The sequence below is a fragment of the Pan paniscus genome, chromosome 12 (assembly GCF_029289425.2).
Source record: "Pan paniscus chromosome 12, NHGRI_mPanPan1-v2.0_pri, whole genome shotgun sequence".
Taxonomy (NCBI): Eukaryota; Metazoa; Chordata; class Mammalia; order Primates; family Hominidae; genus Pan; species Pan paniscus.
The window spans coordinates 41627164-41653000 of NC_073261.2; the positions used below are offsets into that span (position 1 = coordinate 41627164).

A 25837-nucleotide genomic window follows, 5' to 3' on the forward strand; every position below is an offset into this window, starting at 1 on the left:
TCCTTTGAGCAGAGGTTGCAGTGAGTGGAGATCATGCCACTGCACTCCTGCCCAGGCAACAGAGAGAGACTCCATCTCCAAAAAAAATAAGAACCAAACCAACCAACCAACCAACCAACCAACCAAACAAACAAACAAACAAAAAAACCATAATCACAGTACCACAATTACATCTAAAAAATTAACAATAATTCCTTAATATTATCAAATATGTAGTGTTCACATTTCCCTGAATAAATTATAAATGTATGTGAGCATATGTTTAAATAATGGTATGTTATTGTGTATATTTAACAGTATGTAATTATGTATGTTTAGTATGTTAAGTTAGGATCTAAATAAAGCCTATACATAGAGATTATTTTGTCTCCTAAGTCTCTTCTAATCTATAAACTTCATCGTCTCCTATTTACCTTTGAAAAGCAAACAAACAAAATGTGTTGTTAAAGAAATCAGATTGTATGTCTTGCAAAAATTTTCATAGTCTATAATTTTCAAGCTTCAATGTCTTTATTTGGAAAATTCCTTTTTTTGACTCATGGCATCTAGTCATCCTCTCATGTTTTCACCATCCAACCTGGTAGCTATTGTCCATATTCACTGGAGACTTTCCACCTGGATCACAGCCAGCCTTCCTTTCTATTCCATGTCTGTTCCATTGAACAAAGTGTTACTGATTTATCTACTGCATCCCAGGCACCATCTGAGGTGACACAACCCAGGTTCAGGGTTCATGTGGACATCCAACAGCCTAACCTTGCAGTTCCTTGGCTTCTAACTTCAGTGCACATCCTATCTCTTTCACGGTCACCCATACCCATGGTCAACCTCAGAACATTGTCATCACTTGGAACTGCTCCCCATTAGAAATATTAAGCTCAATTTTGATTATAACCTCTCCCATCTTTCCAGCTGTGCCACATCCCTAGTCTAACTACATCATTTCTCAAAGAAATTTCCACCTACTTGTTGTTCCTTTTCTCCCAGTCTATAAGCCCTTTCTATATCTCTTCTTTTTCCTACAACTACTCTTACCAACATTCTCAATGGTCTTGCATTCTCTATTCTTTTATTATAATAATCTGTATTTAAGGTCAACCACATAACTTATTTTCTGTCTTCCTACAGAATGACAGAGTTTGAACGTTTGTCCCCTCCAAATCTCATGTTGAAATATGATTCCCAATACTGGAGGTGGGGCCTAGTGGGCGGTGTTTGGGTCATGGAGGTGGATCCCTCATGAATGGCTTGGTGCTCTCCCCACAGAAATGAGTGAGTTCTCACTCTATTAGTTCATATAAGAGCTAGTTGTTTAAAAGCGTCTGGTGCCTCTCTCCCCTCTTTCTTGCTCTCTCTCACACCATGTGACATGTTTGCTCCCCCTTTGCCTTTCACCATATGTAAAAGATTCCTGAGGCCTCACCAGAAGCCAAGAAGATGTTGCTGCCATACTTGTACAGCTTGCAGAACTGTGAGCCCAATGGACTTCTTTTCTTTATAAATTATCCAGCCTCAGGTATTTCTAAATCGCAATGCAAAATGGACAAATACAGAAAATTGGTACTGAGGAATGGGGCATTGCTACAAAGATACCAGAAAATGTGGAAGCAGCTTTGAACTGAGTAATGAGAAGAGACTGGAAGAGTTTGGAGGGCTCAGAAGACAGGAAGATGAGGGAAAGTTTGGGACTTCTTAGAGACTGTCTAAGTTGTGACCAAATGCTGACAGAAATATGAACAGTGAAAGCCAGGCTGATGAAGTCTCAGATGGAAATAAGGAACTTACTGGGAACTGGAACAAAGGTCACCCTTGTTATGCCTTAGCAAAGGACTTGGCTGTATTGTGCCCATGCACTAGGGGTTTGTGGAAGGTTGAATTTAAGAGTGATGACCTAGGTTATCTGGTGGAAGAAATTTCAGATTTTTCATAATCTAATTTTTTCACCACAAAGTGGTCAATAAGTGCCATAGCTCCTTCTAACAGCCTGCAATCAGATATGGAAGGAAAGAAATGACTTAAAGTTGCGACTTATAATTAAAAGGGAAACTGAAGGTAAAAATTTGGAAAATTTGTAGCCTGCTTATGTGGTAGGGAAGGAAAGAGCATTTTCAGGAAAGGATTCTAAGAGGCCTGCAGAACAACCATTTGCTAGAGAGATTAGCATGACTAAATGGGAGCCAGGTGCTACCATTCAAGGCAAGGGGAAAAAAGACTTCAAAGGCCTTTCAGAAATCTTCCAGGTAGTCCCTTCCATTGCAGGTCCAGAGCCCTGGGAGGCAAGAATAGTTTCAGTAGATAAGCCTTAGGCGTCGCTGCCCTGAGCCACCTATGGAAGCTGCTCCCCAAATCCCAATATCTCCAACTCTACCCTTGGCTCAGAGGGCTCCAGGTACAGCTTGGGCTGCTACTCTGGAGGGCACAATCCATAAGCCTTGGTGGCTTCCATGTGATGTTAAGTCTGCAGTTGGGCAGAATGCAAGAGTGAAGGAGGCTTGGCAGCATCCACCTAGATTTTGTATTGGAAAAATGTATTGGATGTATTGGAAAGCCTGGGTGTCCAGGAAGAAGCCTGCTGTAGGGGTGGGATCCCATAGAGAGACCCTACTAGAGTAGTGCCAAGGGAAAATGTGGGGTTAGAGCCCCCACACAGAGTCCCCACCGGGGTGCTGCCTAGTGGAGCTGTGAGAATGGTAGAGATATTGGCAGTGCGCACCCTCAGTCTGGGAAAGCCATAAGCATTCAACTACAACCCAGTAGGGCAGTCAACATGGACAGCTCCCCAAAAGGCCGTGGGGACAGGGCTTACTAAGGCCTTGGGAGCCCACACTTTGCACCGGTGTGCTCAGGATGCAGGACATGGTGTCAAGGATTATTCTGGAGCTTTAAGATTTAGTGTCTTCCCTACTGGGTTTCAGACTTGCATGGAGCCTGTTGCCCTTTCCTTTTGGCTGATTTCTCCCTTTTGGAATAGGAATGTTTACCCAATGCCCAAACCATCATTGTGTCTTGGAAGTAAATAACTTGTTTTTGATCTCATGGGTTCATAGGTGGAAGGAGCTTGCCTTGGGTCTTAGATGAGACTTTGGACTTTGAAACTTTGAGTTAGCACCGGGATGAGTTAAGACTTTTGAGGACTGTTGGGAAGGCATGATTCTATTTTGTAATATGAGAAGGACATGAGATTTTGGGGGCCAGGAGTGGAATAATGTAGTTTGGATGTTTGTTCCCTCCAAATCTCATGTTGAAATGTGATCCCCAATATTGAAGGTAGGGCCTAGTGGGAGGTGTTCGAGTCATGGAGGTGGATCCCTCATAAGTTGCTTGGTGCCCTCTCCATAGAAATGAGTGAATTCTTGCTCTAGTAGCTCACATAAGAGATAGACGTTGAAAACAGTCTGGTGTCTCCCTCCCCTCTTTCTTGCTTCCTCTCTCACCATGTGATGTGCCTGCTCCCCCTTTGCCTTTCACCATATGTAAAAGCTTCCTGAAGCCTCACCAGAAGCCAAGGAAATGCTGGTGTCATGCTTGTACAGCCGCAGAACTGTGAGCCAAATAAACCTCCTTTCTTTATAAATTACCCAGCCTCAGGCATTCCTTTATAGCAATACAAAGCAGACTAACACACAGAGATAGCAGAAAATCCTACAACATAGCATCAACACCTCCCAAATATGCTTTCATCTTTTCCAGTTAGTTTTTTCTCCCTTTTCCCAAAGGAACAATCTCCATTTTTCTCTAATGCTTCCTGAAACTCACCAATCAAATCCTTAGCAGATAATATTATACCCTTATTAACAATAAAATTAGGAATTATATCTAAATGCATAGAAACTGGAACTGCCATGAATGCTTCATTCATTCTGTTGATAACTTGTGCTGTGTTGAAATTTGCACCTCCTTGGCTTCCATGACACTTTTTTTTTCTCCTAGAGCTTTTCCTGACCCTCTGCTCTTTCTTCTCATGGGCTCCTTATCCTTTCTCTCTGCCTTTTAAAAGTTGGTGGCAATCAGAGCTTCACTTTTTGCCCATCTTTCCTCTTATTCTATTATGTCTTATTCCTCTACGATCCTAACAACTCCCACAGTTTTACTTTCCAAATGAATGTTGATTCCCACATCTCTATTTCTAATTCATATATCTCTCTACAGTTTCCTACTTCCATATGAGCTGACTTTCAGACTGCTATCCACTCTAATAGCTGTAGAATCAATAGCATCTTTCTCTCACACATTACTCCTTTCTCATTTGCTTAGTTGTTGGCACAACTATCCCCTTTGGCATGCAAACAGAAACTGGGGGCCATATCAGTTGCCTCATCTCCATGCCCCCCTTCATCTCTCTAATCTACTATCTCTGTCTTAATTCAGACTGCCATAATTTCTTTCATCTTCAAACACGTCCTGGTAACTATGGCTTTGTGCCCTTCAAATGTCTCCTCTCCATTGTTGTCAAGATCTGAAAGGCCCATTATTTCCCTTCTAAAGCTTCCCAACAGACTCCATCCCTCCGACAGAGAGCATGGTATTCTAATGGCACACACCAGGGAAAGGATAACCATGGCCCTGGCTGGCTGTCTTTCATAATTCTCTACATAAAACATTATGTTCTAGTAATAACACAGAACCATGTTTCTTTTCTTTTTTTTTTTTTTTTTTGAGACAGTGTCTCGCTCTGTCGCCCAGGCTGGAGTGCAGTGGCGCGATCTCGGCTCACTGCAAGCTCTGCCTCCTGGGTTCATGCCATTCTCCTGCCTCAGCCTCCCATGTAGCTGGGACTACAGGTGCCCGCCACCAAGCCCGGATAATTTTTTTTGTATTTTTAGTAGAGACGCGGTTTCACCATGTTAGCCAGGATGGTCGCAATCTCCTGACCTCGTGATCCACCCGCCTCGGCCTCCCAAAGTGCTGGGATTACAGGCATGAGCCACAGCGCTCGGCCCATGTTTCATTTTTTTGAGTCATCTCCCAAACTTGGCCATTGTTACTCTCAAATAAATTTATAAATCATAACTGGCTAGTGAGCTTTAGTAGAAATAATTGTAACACAGTCCTTTAATTAAAAAAATGCCCTACCTTTTCTTCTTTACAACATTTAATAAGAATTAGCTTATGGAAAGAACTCAATCCTGCACTCCATGGATCTTGGTGTGCTGCCTCCTTTTCCTGTCTCATGTGTTTATCTTCATGTTTCATTTTAGAATAGCCTTCCCATTCCTGTGGGTTAATATAAGTCTCAAAAGATCCTGGAAATACAATTTAAAAAAGATAATTTCATTAGATTTGCTTTGGCTTTGAAATTAAATAATGTTTGGTAATTTAAAAATATCTCTATATTTACTATCAGTTTTAACCACAAGTATACTGTAAATACATCAGTCTCCCCTGCTACCCAACCTAATCAAAATGTAAAGAATTTAAAATGTAATCAGAAAATAGCAGCAAACCACTTACAAAAGACAAAAACAAAACAAAATATTAGGAAGGTTAAAAATAAAAGGATGCATAGAGATACTTAAGCAAATGTGAGCAAAAAGAAGGTTGAAGTGATAAGGGTAATATTGAGTTAACTAGAATTCAAAGCAAACATAATTAAATGGGACAAAGTAGGTTCTTATATTAATAAAAATAACAAATCCATAATAAAAACATAATAAAATGAACCCAGGTGTGCCAGAAAATAGCATAAAATATGTCAAATAATCACTGTTAGAGGTAGAAGAAAAAGCAAGAAAAAAATAAAATCAGTCTATGATAAATGAAGTAAACTGAAAATTCAGGCATATGTAATTTGAACACTATAAATAATAGGTGAATACATTGACATATTTACATTATGCCCTAATAAATGATACATCATCCCCTGCTCCCTGGCTATAGAATATTTATAAGAAATGGATTTGTATCTTGTATGAAAGTTAGGATCATAGTTAGTTCTTACAATGGTTATAACATGTACTAAGAATTCGCACTGACATTTCTGTAGGTACAGAATGCACATGGTATAAGCCTTTCAGAAAGCCAAAATAACTAGTGTGTTCTCCAGTGAGGAAACAGGTTTCTTGGGTTGGCCATTAGGCACAATTGTTGGCTTGCATTTCAGGCTAGAAAGCAACTTTCTCTAGCTTGTCTGCAGGGGCTCTCCCCTGGGGGCTTAAATATAGCAATCAGAAAGCTAGTGACACAAACATTTAGTGACACTTCTGATCATGGCCTTGGGGTAGTGTTCATCTTAGCAAGATTTATAATTTATATATGGAATATAGACAATTACAAGGTATGAGACGACAAAGCATACCATGCCACAATACTCTTTAGTTAAAGGTGTTTGCATTATTCTGAAGACCAGGTAGCAGAACCATGTATTGCAAAAGGACTCCTTTTCCAGTGAGGTTCTAACTATTTATTGTGTAATCATTAGGACTCCAGGAAATGATGGGAGAAAATAATGCATAAAATATGCATTAGAAGATGGTATCTAATAATGCATTATTTATTTATTCATTTGGAGACAGAGTCTTGCTCTGTTGCCCAGGCAAGAGTGCAGTGGCATGTTCTCGGCTCACTGCAACATTTGCCTCCCAGGTTCAAGCAATTCTCCAGCCTCAGCCTCCCGAATAGCTGGGACTACAGGTGCACACCACCACACCAGGCTAATTTTTTGTATTTTAGTAGAGATGGGGTTTCACCATGTTGGCCAGGCTGGTCTCCAACTCCTGAGCTCAGGCAATCCACTCGCCTCAGCCTCCAAAAGTGCTAGGATTACAGGCATGAACCACCGCACCTGGCTTAATAATGCATATTTTAAATAACTCCCAATTAATAGGACACGAAGCACTTAGAAATCAAGAAAGACAAAAGATTAAGGCAATTAGGAAGTTTCTGAAGGTAAGATTGACAATGGAATTAAATATCACTTGTAAATATCTAAAGCTCACTTTTAGAATACCAGCCATCCTATCAAACTATGTACAAACCTTCATAAGTCTGTAGCATTTCTGGAACAAACCTTGAAATCTAACACATAAAAACAGGAAAGTTTTTTTAAATTGTTGCAATTTTAGTCTCAAAGATATGGATAACACATGGTGCTTTCTATCAAAAAATTATGAGTTGTCCCTATAATTACTTTGCTTTTCAACCTCCACACCTTCCCTCTTCCTTTGCCTCTGTGTAGATGAGGCTCCATCTAGCCCTTTCTGCTTTGGGTCTGTCCCTAACTGTCCATCTCTGGGTTTCTTCTATGAGTATTTTTCTTTTTGTGTTCTATCTCTACCTCTAGCTGTCTCATTTAACTGGTGCATAATATAGAAACAATTTTTACTAGGGGGGGACAAAAGACTAGGGGGGAATGCACTTTTCAATAAGTTAATGCATTTATTGAACAGCTTTTTTTCCCCCTAGTCTTCATTTAGAAATCCAATAAATCTATTAGGATCTTAGAAATTCTGGTTAATGTAGACTTTAAACCACCACACTTAATGGGTTTACTTAGTTAAATAAATATTCATATTAGAAGTATAAGAGTAATTACCAAAAAATAAAAATAGAATTTCAAATCAGTAGAGGGGAAAATAAAGAGTGTGGATGATGCAACTGAAGAAGAAAGGAAGGAGAGGAGAAATAAAGGATATAAAGAAAGGAAGAAGGAAGAAGAAAGAAGAAAAAAGGAAGCAAAGAAAAAGCTGGCAAGAAAAATATGCCCAAAATAAAGATGACCAATGTAAGTCCAAACAGATCAGAGTTTCTTAACTTTACTAATATTGACATTTTGGATGCTGTAGTTATTTGTTGTGGAGGGTTGTTCTGAGGACTGTAGGATGTGTAGTAGCATCTCTGGTCTCTACCCACCAGACGCCAGTAGCACCACCCCAGTTGTGGCAAACAAAAATGTCTCTAGACATTGTCAAATGGAAATCTTCCTCAGTCAAGAAGAACTTAAATAAATCAATAGCCATAATAAATATAATCAGATTAAAATCTGTCTGTTAAAAGAAAGACTTTCATGTTCCTCAAAACAACAACAAAATCCTACTAAGATACACCAAAAACATAATGATGACACACAAAAAATGGAAAGTAAAGAGTGCAGAAATATATAGAGTGGGAGTACTGACTAAGAGATGCTTGCTGTAATAATATTAATATTAGAAGATGTATTTTGAGGTTTTAGGTCAGGATGGCTGACTAGATGCAGGTATTGCATGCTGCCTCCATGGAGAAGAGCCAGAATAGTAAGCAGATACTCACATTTCAAACAGGTAATCTAGGAGAGAATGCTTGGATTCATTAGAGAAGAGACATGAAGTACCAGAAGTAAGTAAGGAGAGGGTTCAAGTTAGCTTGCGCAGCCAGGAACTGACTGGGCTGGGAGATGGTCCTGGATGCAGGGAAACAGTAAGAGGGAAATCCCTGGAGCTCCAAAACAGGGTTTTAAGATCTTGGCTACAGGAGAAACCCTTGACCCACTAGGGCCTTGTGCCTGACATATGGAACTGCCTAAAGATTGTACAGAGACATTTCTCTAGAAAGGGAACCCACACACAATCCCACAGGAATCCGAGCCTTGTGCAGCCTCAGCTGGGTGCCATTTTGAGAACCCAGATCCTGGGGATTTACAGACACAGCTGCAGCCACTGTGCTGCTCCAGGGAGGGAGAGGGGAGAACGGGCACACTCATGCACCCCCTAGAGGGTACTTGCTGCCCTGCTATGAGCTGCTGTTGAGACTGAGATATGAGTTGACCACACTTCTCACAGCTTCCTGCTTATGCTGCTTGCCTGAATGGTGCCCCACCCTCTTTAGCCCCAGGCCCAAGGTGCCCTTTTGAGAGTTTAATGCTGGGCTGAGCTCCATGCTTTGTTTAGTTTGGGCTGATGTGGCTGTAGCCTCTGCTTGGCTAAGGAAGAACAGGGAGACCAGGTCATCCTACTCATACCTAGGACAAAACTCACAGCTCTGTAGCAGGCTGCTGTGAGACAGATGTGAATGAACCACACTCCCCACAGCTTCTTGATCATGCTGCCTGCCTGGGCAGTGATCCGCCCTCCCTGTTTTCAGGCCCAAGGCACCATTTTGAGAATGTAGTGCTGAGCTGTGCCTCATCCTTGGCCTGAGTTTGGGCTGGTGTGACTGCTGCTGCCACCCAGCCAAGCAGGGAAAGGGGACCAAGGCTCTCCTATATATGCCTAGGACAATGTCCATTGCCTTGCTATGAGCTGCTATGAGACTGAGACTTGAGCGGACCACACTCCTCACAGCTTCTCGTCCATGCTGCTCGCCTGAGAGGGGCTCCCCACTCTCTAGGTGCAAGCCCGTGGCTGACACCATTTTGAGAGGTTAGAGCCATTGTTTGGTAACCTGGCAGTGGTGGCCACAGCAAGCATTTTGGTCTTAGGTGAGATTAAAGTGCTTATTCTGGAAGGGGAGAAGGGTCCCCACAGGCAGAATTGAGCAGTGAGTGTGGAGAGTGCCCCAGTAGTAGGTGGTGGAATCACGCTCTCTCCCATCACAAGACTGGAGTGGGAGGAGAGTTGCTGAAGCTGAGGTTTTTCCCAGAGGGCAAGACTTTCAGTCAGAGACAGCTTTGCAACCTAGAACTGGTCTGCATGGGTCATAATGGGGTGTCCCAGCCTGTTTCCTTGGTCAGTTGGGGAACAGTGCCCCACCAGCTCTGAGGAGTGGGAGGGAGGCAGACTCCACTCCCCTGGAGATCTAACCCTTGCTGCAGACTGTCCCTAAAGGAGGGGAGAGTGCAGCCCACCAAAGACCCCCTTGGATAAAAGAAAACATGAGTGCAGTGCCAGCCACTGAAGGTGGTACCACCAAAGCCTGGGAATGGACATGGAGAGGGGGTCACACTTGCTCCGCCACCCTTCTTCTCAGTGCCCTGTCATGGATTTGGAAGTGACTCTTCACTTTGGAGTCTGGGGAATGCGGGTTGAAAGAGTCTGTGTCTCAAGCTTCTCCAGCAGCTCTGCCCTACTGAGGGTGAATGTACTCTGCAGAGGTGCTTTTTGTACTTCTCTAGTGCTTCCACCCCTGCTTGTATCCATCAGTTCTTACTCTTAAGCACCATCTACTAGACTGCATCCTGAATTACACCACCAAATAAAATTACATTGCTACAACAAACAACCTCTGAGAAGGTCACTGCATGAACCTACTTGCAACCAAGGAACCTGTACAGAGAGTTGGCACTCTGAAAGCACCTAGAAATGAAGCCAATTAATCATACACAATATACATCACAGTCATACCCCCAAGGGAAAAACGAATAAACAAGAAGCCCCAACCAAGTGATACCAAATTTAAAAAAAAAAAAAGAGAAGTATCAGCTCTCTCAGATGAGGAGTAACCAGTGCAGAACCCCAGCAATACAAAAAGACAGAGTGTTTGATCACCTCCAAAGGATCCCACTAGCTCCCAAGCAATGGATCCTAACCAGAATGAAATGTCTGAAATGACAGATATAGAATTCAGAATATGATGCAAAGAAACTCAATGAGATCCAGGAGAAAGTTGAAATCCCACACAAAGAAGCCAGAAAAATGATCCAAGATATGAAAGACAACATAGCTATATTAAGAACAGAACAGAAGATATGAAAGACAACATAGCTATATTAAGAACAAAACCAACAGAAGTCCTGGAATTGAAAAATTCGCATCAGGAAATTCAAAATACAAATGGAAGCCTTAACAACAGACTAGACCAGGCAAAAGAAAGACTTTCAGAACTTGAAGACCAATCTGTCAAAATGACCCAGTCAGAAAAAAGTAAAAAGGAATTTAAAAAATGAACAAAGCCTTTGAGAAATATGGGATTATGTAAAGTGACCAAACCTATGACTTACTGGCATTCATGAGAGAGAAGAAGAGAGAATAAGCAACTTGGAAAACATATTTGAGGATATAATTCAGGAAAATTTCCCCAATCTTGCTAGAGAGGTCGACATGCAAATACAAGAAATCCAGAGAACTTCTGTAAGATGCTACACAAGATGACAATTCCCAAGACACACTTGGGGATGGATAGGAGGGATAGGACTAACCAAAGTCCACGTGAAAGAAAGAACTTTAAAGGCACCTAGAGAAAAGGGTCATGTTGCTTATAAAGGGAAACCTATAAGACTAAAAACAGACTTCAGCACAAACCTTACAAGTCAGAAGAAACTGGGGCCTATTTTTAGTATTCTTAAAGAAAATAAATGTCAGCCAAGAATTTCATATCCTTCCATGCTAAGCTTCATAAATGAAGGAGAAATAAAGTGTTTCCCAAACAAGTAATCACCAAGTGAATTTTCCACCACCAGACTGGCCCTACAATGCATGCTTAAGGGAGTTCTCAATGTGGAAACAAAAGAATAATGCTTGTTACCATGAAAGCACATGTAAGCACATAGCCCACAGTACCCATAAAGCAACTATACAATAAAGACTACAAAGCAACTAAGCTAACAACATTATGACAGCAACAAAACCTCATATATCAATTTTAACATTGAACATAAATGGCCTAAATGCTCAACTTAAAATACATAGAGTATCAAATTGAATGAAAAAACAAGACCCATTCTTCTTCTATCATCAAGAGACCCAATCTCACATGTTATGACACCTATAGGCTCAAAGTAAAGGGACAGAGAAAGATATGTCACGCAACGGAAAACAAAAAAAAGCAAGGGTTACTGTTCTTATATCAGAATTTAAACCAACAAAAATAAAAAAGGACAAAGAAGGGCATTAAATAATGATAAGGGGCTCAATTCAACAAAACATCTTAAGTGTCCTAGATATATGTGTACCCAACATTGGAGTACCCAGACTTATAAAACAAGCACATCTAAGCTTAATGAAAGACTTTGGCAGTACACAACAATAGTCACACAACACACAACATGCCATTGATAGCATTTGATAGATCACTGAGGCAGAAAATTGACCAATTCTGGACATAAATTCGACATGACCATTTGGACCTAATAGACATCTACAGAATACTCTCCCTAACAACCACAAGATACCCATTCTTCTTATCTGCATATGGAACATACTCTAAAATTGACCACATGCTTGGTCATAAAGCAAGTCTCAATAAACACAAAAATATCAATATCATACTGAGCATCTTCTGAGACAACAGTGAAATAAAAATAGAAATCAATACACAGAAGATCTCTCAAAACCATAAAATTACATGGAAACTAAACAAATTGCTCCTGAATGACTTTTGGGTAAACAATGAAATCAAGGCACAAGTAAAAAACTTTTTTGAAACAGATGAAAACAGACATGGAATGTATCAAAACCTCTGGGATGCAGCAAAGCAGTGTTAAAGGAGAGTTTATAGCACTGAAAAACTACATCGAGAAGTTAGAAATGACATCGAGAAGTTAGAAAGTTCTCAAGTTAACAAACTAACCTTGTACCTAAAGGAAATAGAAAAATAAAACAAATGAAACTCCAAACTAGCAGAAGAAATAAAAGAACTATAATCAGGGCAGAAATGAACAAAATTGAGACCTCAAAAACCATACAAAGGATCAATGAAACAAAAAGTTGGTTTCTCGAAAGGATAAACAAGATTGATAGACCATAAGCTAGATTAACAAGGAAAAAAATACAGAAGATCCATAATCATAATCAGAAATAACAAAAGTGACATCACAAATGATCCCCCCGAAATATAAAGGATCCTCAGAGGGTATTATGATGAGCATCTCTATGCACACAAACTAGAAAAATCTAGAGAAATGGATCAATTCCTGGAAACACACAACCTCCCAAGATTGAACCCGAAAAAAACAAAAATCCTGAACAGATTAATCACGAGTAATGAAGTTCAATCAGGAATAAAAACCTACCAACCAACCAACTAACGGAAAAAAAAGCCCTTTACAACCAAATTGCACCAGATGTACAAAGAAGAGCTGGTACCAATTCCACTGAAACTATTCCAAAAAATTGAGGAGGAGGGACTCCTCACTATCTCATTCTATGAAGCTAGCATCATCCTGATACAAATATCTGGAACAGACACAAAAAGAAAAGAAAACGAAGGCCAATATCCCTGATGAAAATAGACTAAAAAATCTTCAACAAAATACTAACAAACTGAATTCAGCAGCATATAAAAAAGTTAATTCATCATAATCAAGTGAGCCTTATTCTTGGGATGCAAGGATGATTCAACATATACAAATCAATAAATGTGATTCACCTCATAAACAGGACTAAAATCAAAAACCATATGATCACCTCAATAGACGAGGAAAAGCATTTGATAAAATTCAACATCCCTTTATGATAAAAATCCTCAACAAACTAGGCATCAAAGGAATATACCTCAAAATAATGAGAGCCATCAATGACAAACCCACAGCCAACATTATACTGAAAGGACAATAGCTGGAAGCATTCCCCCATAAGAACTGGAACAAAACATAGATGTCTACTCTCACCACTCCTATTCAATATAGTACTGGAAGTCCTAGCCAAAGCAATCAGGCAGGAGAAAGAAATTTATCCAAACAGGAAAAGAGGAAGTCAAATGATCTCTCTTCACTAACAATATGATTCTGTCCCTAGAGAATCCTAAGGATTTGACTAAAAGACTCCTAGATCTGATAAATGACTTCAACAAAGTCTTATGATATAAAATGAATGTACAAAAATCAGTAGCATTTCTGTATACCAATAATGTTTAAGCTGAGAAACAAATAAAGAATGCAATCCCATTTAAAATAGCCACAAAAATATTGAGGAACACATCTAACCAAGGAAGTGAAAAATCTCTATAAGAGTAACTACAAAACATTGCCGAAAGAAAGGATGAAACAAACAAATGGAAAAACATCCCACACTTATGGGTTGGAAGAATCAATATCATTAAAATGACTATGCTATCCAAAGCAATCTACAGATTTAATGCTATTCCTATCAAATTACCAATGTCATTTTCCATAGAATTAGAAAAAACTATTCTAAAATTCATAGGAAACAAAAAATATGCCCAAACAGCCAAGGCAATCCTAGTAAAAAAGAACAAAGCCAGAGGCACCATGTTGTTCAACATGTAAATATACTACAAGACTACAGTAACCAAACCAACATGGTACTGGTACAAAAGTAGACACATGGAACAGAATAGAGACCCCTGAAATAAAGCCACACACCTACAACCAACTGATCTTTGACAAAGTGAACAAAAATAATGTGGAAAGAATACTCTATTCAATAAATGAGCTGGGAAAACTGGCTAACCATATGCAGAAGAATGAAACTGGACCCCCTACTTCTTACCATATATAAAAATTAACTCAAGGTTGAAGAAAAACCTCAAACTATGAAAATCCTAGAAGAAAACTTAGGAAATACTCTTCTAGACATTGGCCTAGGCAAAGTATTTATGATGAAGAGTCCAAAAGCAAATGCAACAAAATAAAAAATAGACAAATGGGATTTAAACTAAAGAGCTTCTGCATAGCAAAATAAAATATCAACTGAGTGAACAGACAATGTACATAATGGGAGAATATATTTGCAAACTATGCATCTTACAAAGAACTAATATTCAGAATCTATAAAGAACTTAAATCAATAAAATGTAAATAAGCCCATTAAAAAGTGGGCAAAGAACATGAATAGACACTTCTCTAAAGAAGACATACAAACATGAAAAAATGCTCAACATGACTAATCATCAGAGAAATGCAAATCAAAACCACAATGAGATACCATCTTACACCAATCAGAATGGCTACTATTAAAAAGTCAAAAAAATAGATTTTGGCAAGGTTGTGGAGAAAAGAGAATGCTTACATACTGTTGCTGAGAATACAAATTAGTTCAGCCTCTGTGAAAAGCAGTTTAGAAATTTCTCAAAAAGCTGAAAATAGAATTAACGTTTGACCCACAATCCCATTGCTGGGTATATACCCAAAGGAAAAGAAATCATTCTACCAAAACACACCCACACTCATGTTTATCGCAGCACTATTCACAACAGCAAATACATGGAATCAACCTAGGTGCCCATCAACAGTGAACTGGACAAAGAAAATGTGGTATATATACACATGGAATACTATGCAACCATAGAAAGAATGACATTACGTCCTTTACAGCAACATGCATACAGCTGGAGGCCATTGTCCTAAGTGAATTAACACAGAAACAGAAAACCAAATACTGTATGGTCTCACTTACAAGTGGGAGCTAAACACTGGGTACACACAGACATAAAGGAGGGAACAATAGACCCTGAGGACTCTGAAAGAGCAGATGGAGGGAGGCAGCAAGGGTTGAAAACCTGCTTATTGAGTACTATGTTCACTACCTGGGCAATGAGATCATTAGAAGCCCAAACTTCCCCAGCATGCAATATACCCATGTAACAAACCAGCACACGTACTCCCTGATTCAAAAATAAAATAAAAATAATAAAAAAGAAATATATTTAAGGCAAAAAGCATTATTCAGAGTAAAGAGTGATATTATTTAATAAAAAGGAACAATTACTAAGAACTTAACTGTAAACCTATTTTTATATACTGGCATAGTTTCACAAAGTATAATGGGAAAAATTCTAAAATTACAAAGGGAAATTGCCAATCATAGTGGTATACCTTAATATAGCTGTCTTAGAATCTGACAGATCCAGTATAAGAACATTAGTAAGGTAAATACCACAATTAGTAAGTTTGAGCTAAAGGTCACATATGGAACCTTGCATTCAAGAAATGACATGCATGGAATATTTTATATAAACAAAACATGCACCAGGCTGCAAAAGAAGTGTATATAATTCCAAAGAGTCAATTTCATGAAAACCATGAGTATAATTTCCAGAATGTAATTAAATTATAAATAAGAAAAAGATGGTCCCCTAAATCCTAAAATGGTTTTGAACTAAAAAGTGTAGTTTTTCCCAGCACTTTGGGAGGCCGAGGCAGGCGGATCATGAGGTCAGGAGATCGAGACCATCCTGGCTAACACGGTGAAACCCCATCTCTACTAAAAACACAAAAAATTAGCCGGGTGTGGTGGTGGGCGCCTGTAGTCCCAGCTACTAGGGAGGCTGAGGCCAGAGAATGAACCCGGGAGGCGGAGCTTGCAGTGAGCTGAGATCGCCACTGCACTCCAACCTGGGCGACAGAGCAAGACTCTGTCTCAAAAAAAAAAAAAAAAAGTGTAGTTTTAGAATTGAAAGGGCTATATATTAAGACTTGCAGGGAAAAATGAATACAGAATGTTATAATTCAGAGTAGTCGTTACCTCTGAGGAAGAGAGAAGCGAGAGAGAATAAGGGGATTCTGGGATGCTGGTACTGTTCTATTTCTTGATCTTGGTGATGGCTCATAAATAAATCTACACAGTTTGTGATAGCTAATCAAACTATAATTTTGATTTGTCCATTTTTCTGGATTTATGTTATCCTTCAATAAAAAGTAAAAAAAAAAACCTATGGGATACAGCTAAAGCAATACACAAATGTATATTTATATTCTCAAATATATACATAAAATATATGGTGTGTGTATACATATATATAAAGTAAACATGAAATATTAAAAATTCATGGGCCAAGCATTCGACTCAAGAAATTGTGAAAACAAATAATTTACAGTTTCTTAGAAATGAAGGAAATTCCTAATGAAAAATGCTGACATTACAGAAGAGGTTAAAGAAAACATTAAGATTAGGATTCAAGAGCCTGTTTATAAGCCTCCTCAGCAGGTTCTTTTTGTCACATTACCTAAGCGTATGGAAATAGGATGTGACAATATATTTTGGGTAAGTCCGTGAAAAACTGGAAATGATTCTTCCAAGTCACAGCATGCGAACCATGTAGCAGTAGGTAGCCAGGGAGCTTCAGGCTTAGGTGGGCGTTCCTGTTTGAAGACAGAAAATGAATAATAATTCACAAAGGCAATCACAAAATATACTTTCACTTTGTCCAAGTGAAAAATCAAGCTCTAATAGTATGTTAAAATAACCATTTTCCTAGGACAAGTAGTACAATATGGTGAAATAGAAATGGTGTTGAATCAATTCTAATTGTGGACCTTTGCACAGAAGTACAGCTGCTAAAAACTTTTCAGATTGACATTTACAGAAAACAAAGTGGATCAATTAAATCTGCTACTTTCAGCCTGTTTTCCAACACCCAACATCGATCTTTCCCCACTTGCCAAATATTCCTAAGGTTAATAATTTTTCTCTAGAGAACTAGTCTCCCAATCAGATTCCCAGATGTTCTCACCCCTAGAAGATACAGAAAGCTGAGTATGGAACAGTATCAGTAGCAAGACAAATGGCAACCTTATTCTAGCTGTGGTAAGTGTTTGTCTAATTATTTTAGATATTCTTAGAAACTTCTGGGAGAAGTGTTATGCCATCTGGCAATATTCCATGAAGCACTTACATGTGGGCAAACAGTTTTAAAAGAGACAGAAAAATAGCTGTGATTGTAAGACTGAAACTAGTTCTTCAAAATTTCCTGAATATTTGCCTGAGGTTCCTTACTATAATAAAAAACAGGTTTATTGAGATACAATTTATATGCTAAGCAATTCATTCATTTGAAGTATATAATCTAATGATTTCAGTATATTCACAGATATGTACAACCACCATCACAATTTAGAATATTTAATTTCCTCAAAAAGATACCGTGTACCCCTTAGCTATTACTCCCCTTTAATCCCATCCCTTGAGCCCTAAGCAACTGCTAAACTACTTACTGTCTCTATATATTTGCCCATTATGGACACTTCATGGAAATCAAATTATATAATATGTGGGCTTTTGTGACGGACTTCTTAGCTTAGTGTTTTCAAGGTTCATCCATGTTGTAGCACGTATCAGTACTTCATTCTTTCTTATGGTTGAATAATATTCCATTGTATAAATATACCACATTTTATTTATCTATCAGTTGATGGACTTTTGGGCTGTTTCCACCTTTTGACTAGTATAAACAATGCTGTTATGAATTTTCGTGTCCAGCTTTTTGTGCAGACATACGTTTAACCAGTAAGTATAATGGAAATATTCCAAAAACTGAAAAAACCCCAGATCTGAAACACTTCTGGGCCCAGGCGTCTTGAATAAGGAATCTTATTCAATCTGTAATGTATTGTAGCAACTCTGAGCATGCACCCTTTCCCCAAAGGTTTCTTATTGTTACTTGCTTATTTGTTTAATAACTGACTGGATTATTTTAGTGGAGGCTCCCCACATCCCCTGCACAGCATTAAGTCTCTAATGTTGCTCCTCAAGGGGTGCAGCCTTAGGAATGCTCACAGTTACCCCGGATGATCATAGCTTTTTCAGGGCTCTTTTTGATAGTTTCTTTCCCTGACTGCCTCTAGCTGTTAAGCACCACTAATTGTGGGCTGATTGCTCTAATGTTTTTAACAATGCTCTTGGGGATATAAATTTCTCCTCAGACTAAAACATTCAAATTTGGGCCCCTTTGAAGGAGTTGCTGGAGTCAGTGTTTGGGTTTTCTTCTGGTCTTTGGCAGGCTTCAGTGTCTTCTCCTAAGTTATCTCTGGCAAACCAGCTGGCTTATAATGTTGTGTCTCTGTCCAGTAATTCCATCAACCTCCTTTCAATTGCTTTTCACTACAAACTTTATTGTTTTAGACAGCATCATTAGGCTTAAACTTTTCCATACTGTGTTGGAAATGAAGTCAGTTACTCTGTGAGGAGATAAGGAACTATCTGTTTTATAGGTTGCTTCTCCCACTCAGGCAAAACCTCCAAGCCAGGGACATGACAATGTTGCACTTTTCGCAGGGGCATATTCCAGCTCTAGGAGCTGAGTACGCCGTGGATGGGAAGACAGTAGCTTCAGGTCTCCTCAGCTTGCCTCTGCCATTGAGGAATTACTATCTTAGGAGCTGGGACAACAGTGATGCTGCACCAAACGTGGAGCCTCAGTCTCCTCGGAGGCTGGGTGGAAGAAGGCAGCCCCACCTTTTGGCTACACTCAACTGGAACTTATCTTCAGCAGTAGGTAGCTGTGGGCAGGATGAGAAATGCTGCTGTCTTGTCCTTCTCAGGAATATGGCCCTTTAACTGGCAGTGGGGAGTAGGCAGGAGCCCTGTGCTCTTAGCTGCATCAGTCTTGAGTGCAGTTCCTATCTCACTAAGCTGGGAGCAGGAAGGGAGGGAGTGGGTCTAGGTTCAAAGAGCACAAGACTCTTGCTGTCCTTACTGAACCTCTAGTAAATTCTCTCAAATAAATGTTTATTCATTTGCTCTATGTGCCTGGGACCATTTCCAGATGCTTTAAATGATCCTTATATAATTTTCAACAGTTTTGCTGGGGAGCCAGTATGCGAAGATCCTCACACTGTCATGCTGGAAGTGGCATTTCCCTGTGTTACATCTTGATCCTAGATAAATCCCTCAAAGACTCTTAGATTAGTTAATGTTCATAGGCATTTATAAATATCTAATAAACAATTCTGAGTGGTTTTGCTGTATTTTGATCTCTAATAATAATGTGTAAAACAAATCACTGGTCTGCGCAAATTTTGATGAATTTTCCAGGAAATAGATTTCATGTAAAGTTTTCTGGTTATGCTATTATTACGTACTAGCATCATTTTTTGGATTCCTAGCATTAAGAGAAAATGCTTTAAAAAAAGCTTGTCCAACCCATGGCCCACAGGCCACATGCAGCCTAGGACGGTTTTGAATGTGGCCCAACACAAATTCATAAACTTTCTTAAAACATTATGAGATTTTTTTTTTGAGGTTTTTTTTTTTTAAAGCTCATCAGCTGTCGTTAGTGTTAGTGTATTTTGAGTGTGGCCCAAGACAAGTCTTCTTCCAAAGTGGCCCAGGGAAGCCAAAAGATGGGACACCCCTGTTTAAAATATCACCATTTAAAAACATTAGTTGTATGGACTGAATATACCCAATGAGAATAGCCTGGAGACCTCAATTTGCAGAAATCCATTTACCTTGTTCACATGTAATAGAAACCTGCAGATGCTTGAGGCTTTGTGTATTGGTTCCAGTTGTTTTCTGTTTGTCCCTAAACTCTAACTGTTGTGGTTCAATCCTGGAAATGCCTACTTCTGCTCACACCAGCCAGTCTCCAGCTGCAGATCCCAGCATCTCTGCCCACCTTTTGTTGTTGTTGCCACCTTCTAGAAATCTGTGTTTTGCTTATCTGGATTTTCTTTATCTAGTGCATCCAGTCAACTCCAGATTCCATGGGGCATGTATCTCCTTCCTCTCTCTCCTCCCATCCTGGACACTCATCTTTTATTCTTTCTAGGTCTCTTCCAGGGCCCTTTTGCTGCACCATTTCCTTGCATAATGACACAATCTTGTCATAGGTGTTTGGAACTCACTGCACATTTTTACACAGAAAAAGTTTTATGCATGGAAGTTGGCTTCTGAGGTTATTCCAGAAAATTTAATTTAGATCATAATGAATGTAGCAAAAAACAATGTAGTACTTATGATAAAAATAGAAAATACTAGAGTCAAAATATTAAATGAAGTGACCATATAAAATACACCCCAAATACATTTCTAAAAAAAATTATTAGTCAAGAATCATTCCAATTTCCTCATGATAGAGGAAAAGACAGTTTAATTAAAAATAATTCAGAGAGGTTTCTGATGATGGTAATTTTAAATTTTGAGTTTGATGGTATTTAAAACATATTTTAAACTTTTCAAGATATGCTGTTCATGAGAAGTAGGTGGTGCTGGAATGGACATGGGCTTTGGGAGCTTAGAACACAGGTTTGAATCAGACTGTGTCATGCATTATTGTGATTTTGGAAAGTTCTTTAACCTCTTTGAGTTTCTGTGTGAGAAAACTGTAAGGAGAGCTGTTGATAAGGCTGCAGTGAGGAAGGAAGGGTGAAAACACACAGGGCAGGGCCTGGCTAAGTGACTGGCTAACAGTCAGCAGCAGAGTGAACTGGTTAAGAGAGCAGGCTTTACAGACTGCAAGTGTTCAAATCCTGGTTCCAGGTCCTGTTAAGTGTGTTATCAGGACCAAGTTACTTAACCTTTCTGTGCCTAACTATCTTATCATAGACTAGCGATACAAATTAGGAACTTACCTAAGAAGAATACTGAGAAGAATAAGGGAGTTGATATACATAAAACACATAGCAAGCTCTCTGTAAATATGAACTGTGATTACGAGGATAAGACACATTAAGAGAGGAGTCACAGAATATGTGTGTATGCGAGATGGATGGGGGTCAGGGAGGAAGGAACACCTGGTGGAGAGATCTTGTCTCGGCTTTTTCTGGGAGCATGGGGTGCTGAGAGTCAAATAAAAGCATCAGGTTCAACCTCCTAGTGATACACTGGGGTTCAAATACTGGCAAACAGGTGCAGATGTCACTTCTGCAGGGGCCAAGGACAGGACTTGAGATTTGCAGAGTTGGACAGAGCCAAGAATTTAGAGTGGAGCAGAGATCAAATTGTAGGCAAGGTTTGGGGGCTCACCTCTGTGGGCCACTAGCTTTGTAGTATGTGTGTGGGTTAAGCCAGTTTAAGGGACTAGAGCAAGGAGGACAAGCAGATGAACATGAAGGAGGGAACTGTAGCAGAGCTCGTATTACAGTATTACAGAAGGTGACAATCAAGTCATTTTGTCACTTCCCATACTTTATAATGAGATACATCTCCAGGCAAGCGAGGGTCATGGTTTTTAAAAAAAACTATTGCTAAATCTGTGAATTACAACTTTTATTGGATTTTAACTCTTTACATTTGTAAGACGGTCAGCTTTGCAAAACATGTTCACTTCTACTAGCTTATTGGTTACTCCCAACATTCCTTTTCTATAGGTGAGGATAGTACTCCATACAGAGGTTAAATGATACATTACACAGTTAGTTGGAGGCAGAGCTGAGTTATAACATGGGCTTCCTGACCTCAATACCCCTCCACTGGGCCACACAGCCAAATGTATGGCCTTCAGCCACCAGAGTCACCACAGAGCACTGGTAGGTGCTTGTGGGCTCTATCTAGAATAACGATCATAGTATTATTCTGTTTTCATGTTGCTGATGAAGACATAGCTGAGACTGGGTAATTTATAAAGAAAAAGAGGTTTAATGAACTCACAGTTCCATGCAGCTAGGGAGGCCTCACAATCATGGCAGAAGGCAAAAGGCACATCTTACATGGCAGCAGGCAAGTGAGAATGAAAACGAAGTGAAAAGGGTTTCCCCTTATAAAACCATCAGGTCTCATGAGACTTATTCACTACCACGAGTATGGGGGAAACTGCCCCTGTGATTCAGTAATCTCCCACCAGGTCCATCCTACAGCACATGGGAATTATGGTAGCTACAATTCAAAATGAGATTTGGGTGGGGACACAGCCAAACCATATCAATCATCATCTAAATGGGAATCAGGTACCTTTTCCAATCCTGCAGAACCTCGGAGAAAGAAATTCCATTCAGCATCAGTTAGGGTTCCTTGCTGACGCATCATCTCAATGCAGAGCATAAAGCTGTAGATGAGTTTATGTTGCTCAAAAAGTCCTCTTGAAACATTGACATAAGCAGTTAGGAGAGTTTGTTCTAGTAGTATGTCCAGGCGCTGTTGTAGATTTTCTGTCTTTACAGAAGTTTCAATGGTGGTATTGAACAACTGTGTGAAAGAGAGCTCTATCAATGTCTCTGATTTAATTCATTCTCTGCAGAGAACAAAAAATCTGTCTCCCTTGTTCGCATTCAGTGAGTAAATGGCAGCATGGGAGATGAATACAGTAAGTCCTCAATGTGCCCAATAGATTCTTGGAAACTGAGACTTTAAGTGAAATGATGCACAGCAGGTCTTTGAATTATGAACAATCTTGCATTCAAAGTCATTTTGCTATTACACTGATGAGACCAAAAAAATTGGTTTCATTGTATGTCATTTTGCTTAACAAAGTCACAGTTTCCAAGAACCTATCCACAACATTAAGTGAGGACTTACTGTACTATGAAAAAGTGTAGAATTCATCCCAAAGTGATATGTGATATTTGTTTTCTACACTCCCCTTTCTCTCCTATTTTTAAGAAATGGACCAATGCCAAGCTCTTGACAATATTCAAGAGGCATCATCTTGATGTGAGACATGAAACTTTGGAAAACAGAGGTGAGCTAGCAGGACCAGTTTTTTCACATCTTCAACCCAGATTTGATAAACCCTGCATTTTGGGGTGAGAGATGTAAGAGCAAGGTAAGCTCATGCTTATTTCTTAGCACTTCCCCAAGATAATTTTTAGGGTGTAGAAGTAATGTGCTAGAATTTTCCTGGAAATTTAAGAGAAACTGATTTTTGTGATTTTAAAGGAGATTTCTACCCTGTTTCCTACCTGGAAATTTTGAAAGGAGAATCACTACTGCAAAGGTGCCCCATATTATAAAGATACTGGGAAGGCAGTAGAGATGGTGGCATTGAGGGATTAGGCCTGAGGTAGTCCTACCCATTTTCTGGAACTTTTAAGTGGAGTGGAAGGAAGATCAAAAAATTTATTTTTTATTTTTTATTTTTTTATTATTATTATACTTTAAGTTTTAGGGTACATGTGCACAATGTGCAGGTTTGTTACATATGTATACATGTGCCATGTTGGTGTGCTGCACCCATTAACTTGTCATTTAGCATTAGGTATATCTCCTAATGCTATCCCTCCCCGCTTCCCCCAGTCCCGGAGTGTGATGTTCCCCTTCCTTTGTCCATGTGTTCTCATTGTTCAATTCCTACCTATGAGTGAGAACATGCGGTGTTTGGTTTTTTGTCCTTGCGATAGTTTGCTGAGAATGATGGTTTCCAGTTTCATCCATGTAGGAAGATCAAAAAATTTCTAAAGGCCCCAAGCTGTGTGAGGAAGCTGAGCAGAGCCTGAATGTGTGGCCTTCCATGAAAGTCACAGGGCAAGGAGGGATCTTGCAGCAGAGACTCAGGGGAAGTCCCACCAGGCCCCTGAGGGGCATGTGTTTGCAGTCTCAGGATCCACAGCCTGAGGGGCAAAGGTGGGAGGTGAGGTAGTACCTGCCCAATCCCTGGGATCAAGATATATTGTTCATGGTGAGGGCAGACCAATCAAAACAGACTGGCAGCTAGAAGCCCACTAAGGACCAAAGCAGATCAGGGTCAAGAAGCATCCTCCGCTCCTCCCTAGAAATACTGTGCCGAGGCTGTGCAGGCCTTTCCTACCCACCTTTTCTACTAATAGGATGGAGCGCAAAGGGAAAGGGGCCTGATTGTGTCAGTCTCCTCACCAAAATAGGTCTCCATTCCCCCAAGTTAAAAGGGCTTAGAGGAAGCCTACAATTATTGCAGGAAATTGGGAAAGTCTTTGTTGATTCTCCTGAAAGTTTTGTTGACAAAGGTAATAGAGTTTTGTTTTAACACACTCAGGAGAAAAGAGGACTCAGCCCTCTTTAACAACCTGACAAGAACCATAGAGGTTAAAGCCCAGTGAATATGTGATAAATATGGTACCAAAATAAAACTGGTAGATCTCAAAATTCTCTAAAGAATTTCACTGTGAAATGGGTTTGGTAGAGGGTATCCTGGCCAAGGCTGTCACCTACGAATATGTTTTGGATTTCTGGTTTCCCTTCTAATCTGTAAAACTCCAGAGCTTTCATGATTCATCCTATATCACTTTTACTTTCAGCCCAAGATATTTTAGGGCCTTTTCACTTTTATTTCTTGAAGGAGATTTTAAAAACTTGAAGAGCATAAATTCCAAAACACCCAAGATAAGCAAAGTATTAACAAAAAGTCATTTAGGTGGCATTACAGGATTTGGTAATCCTTATTTTGCTTGGGTTAATAGCTGTCAACTAAAGGAAGGGAGCAGAGATATAAGAACCCAAACCCTTGCCTCTGGGAATTGAGGTTTGAACCCAGCACAGATGGCTTTCAAAGGCTGTAAAATGAACATCTTGTTGAAAGACAACCCAGGCCTATCTAAACAACTTGACTCCCATTTCTTTCAATTCCTCATTTCCATTCTCTCCTGGAAATAAAAACTGTTCCTGGACCTCCAACCATTATCGAGGGTACTAAATAAGACCTCTAGAGGAAAAATCAAGCTGTCATAAGAATTGTTTGACTATTTGAAGTTCAATAAGAATTGTTGGAATGTTATATGCAGAGATCAAAACAGACTCTTCATTCACGAAACACTCATGAGCATTATGTGGTGCTAAGCACCATTGGGGATATGGGATTGGTGAGGCTTCATTTTTGCCTCCTGGGAGTTCAGGCTCCAGCAGGAGAGAGAAGCCAACCACCCAAGACAACGTGGGGTAACATTATGCCAGATGAAGCATATCAAATATTTTGGATAAAGACTGCTGAACCTGTTTGCTACTACTCCCATTGAGAGGTGGAGTCTAAATCCCCTTCTCTCAAACCTGGACTATCCTAGTGATTTGATTGACCAACAGACTGTAGCCGAATTGATGGTGCATGAAATCCAAGGTTAGGTCAGAAGAAGTCTTGGAGCTTCCATCTTGGTTTCTTGGAACGTTTACTTTGGGGAGAGGCCCTCTTGGAACCCAGTTGCCCTGTAGTGAGAAGCCCACGCCACAAGGAGAGGCCACTGCAGGTGCCATGAGTGACAGCCCAGCCATGTGAGTCAGCCATTTTGGATGTTCATTCCAGTCAGCCTCTAGATGTTTGCAGTCCCAGCAGCAGGCTTTGCTGGAGAATTTAGGAGAATTTAGAATGCAGTCCCAGCAGCATTTAGGTTGGGAGGAAGGGCATTTTAAACAGAGGGAGTGTCAGAAACACAAAAGCATCCAGTTAGTCTTGGGAATGTAAATGGATC

General features: G+C 39.8%; 1 protein-coding gene across 1 annotated transcript in view; it reads right to left on the reverse strand.

The window, feature by feature from the left end:
- DNAH6 (dynein axonemal heavy chain 6) overlaps positions 1-25837 on the reverse strand; it is a 303480-nt gene that overhangs the window by 69207 nt on the left and 208436 nt on the right. Inside the window, exons 61-63 of the mRNA XM_057301281.1 lie at positions 22419-22652; positions 16756-16891; positions 5074-5243 (exon numbers count right to left, since the gene is read on the reverse strand). Of these exons, the coding sequence (XP_057157264.1) occupies positions 5074-5243; positions 16756-16891; positions 22419-22652 (540 nt within the window). The remainder of the gene's footprint in view (positions 1-5073; positions 5244-16755; positions 16892-22418; positions 22653-25837) is intronic.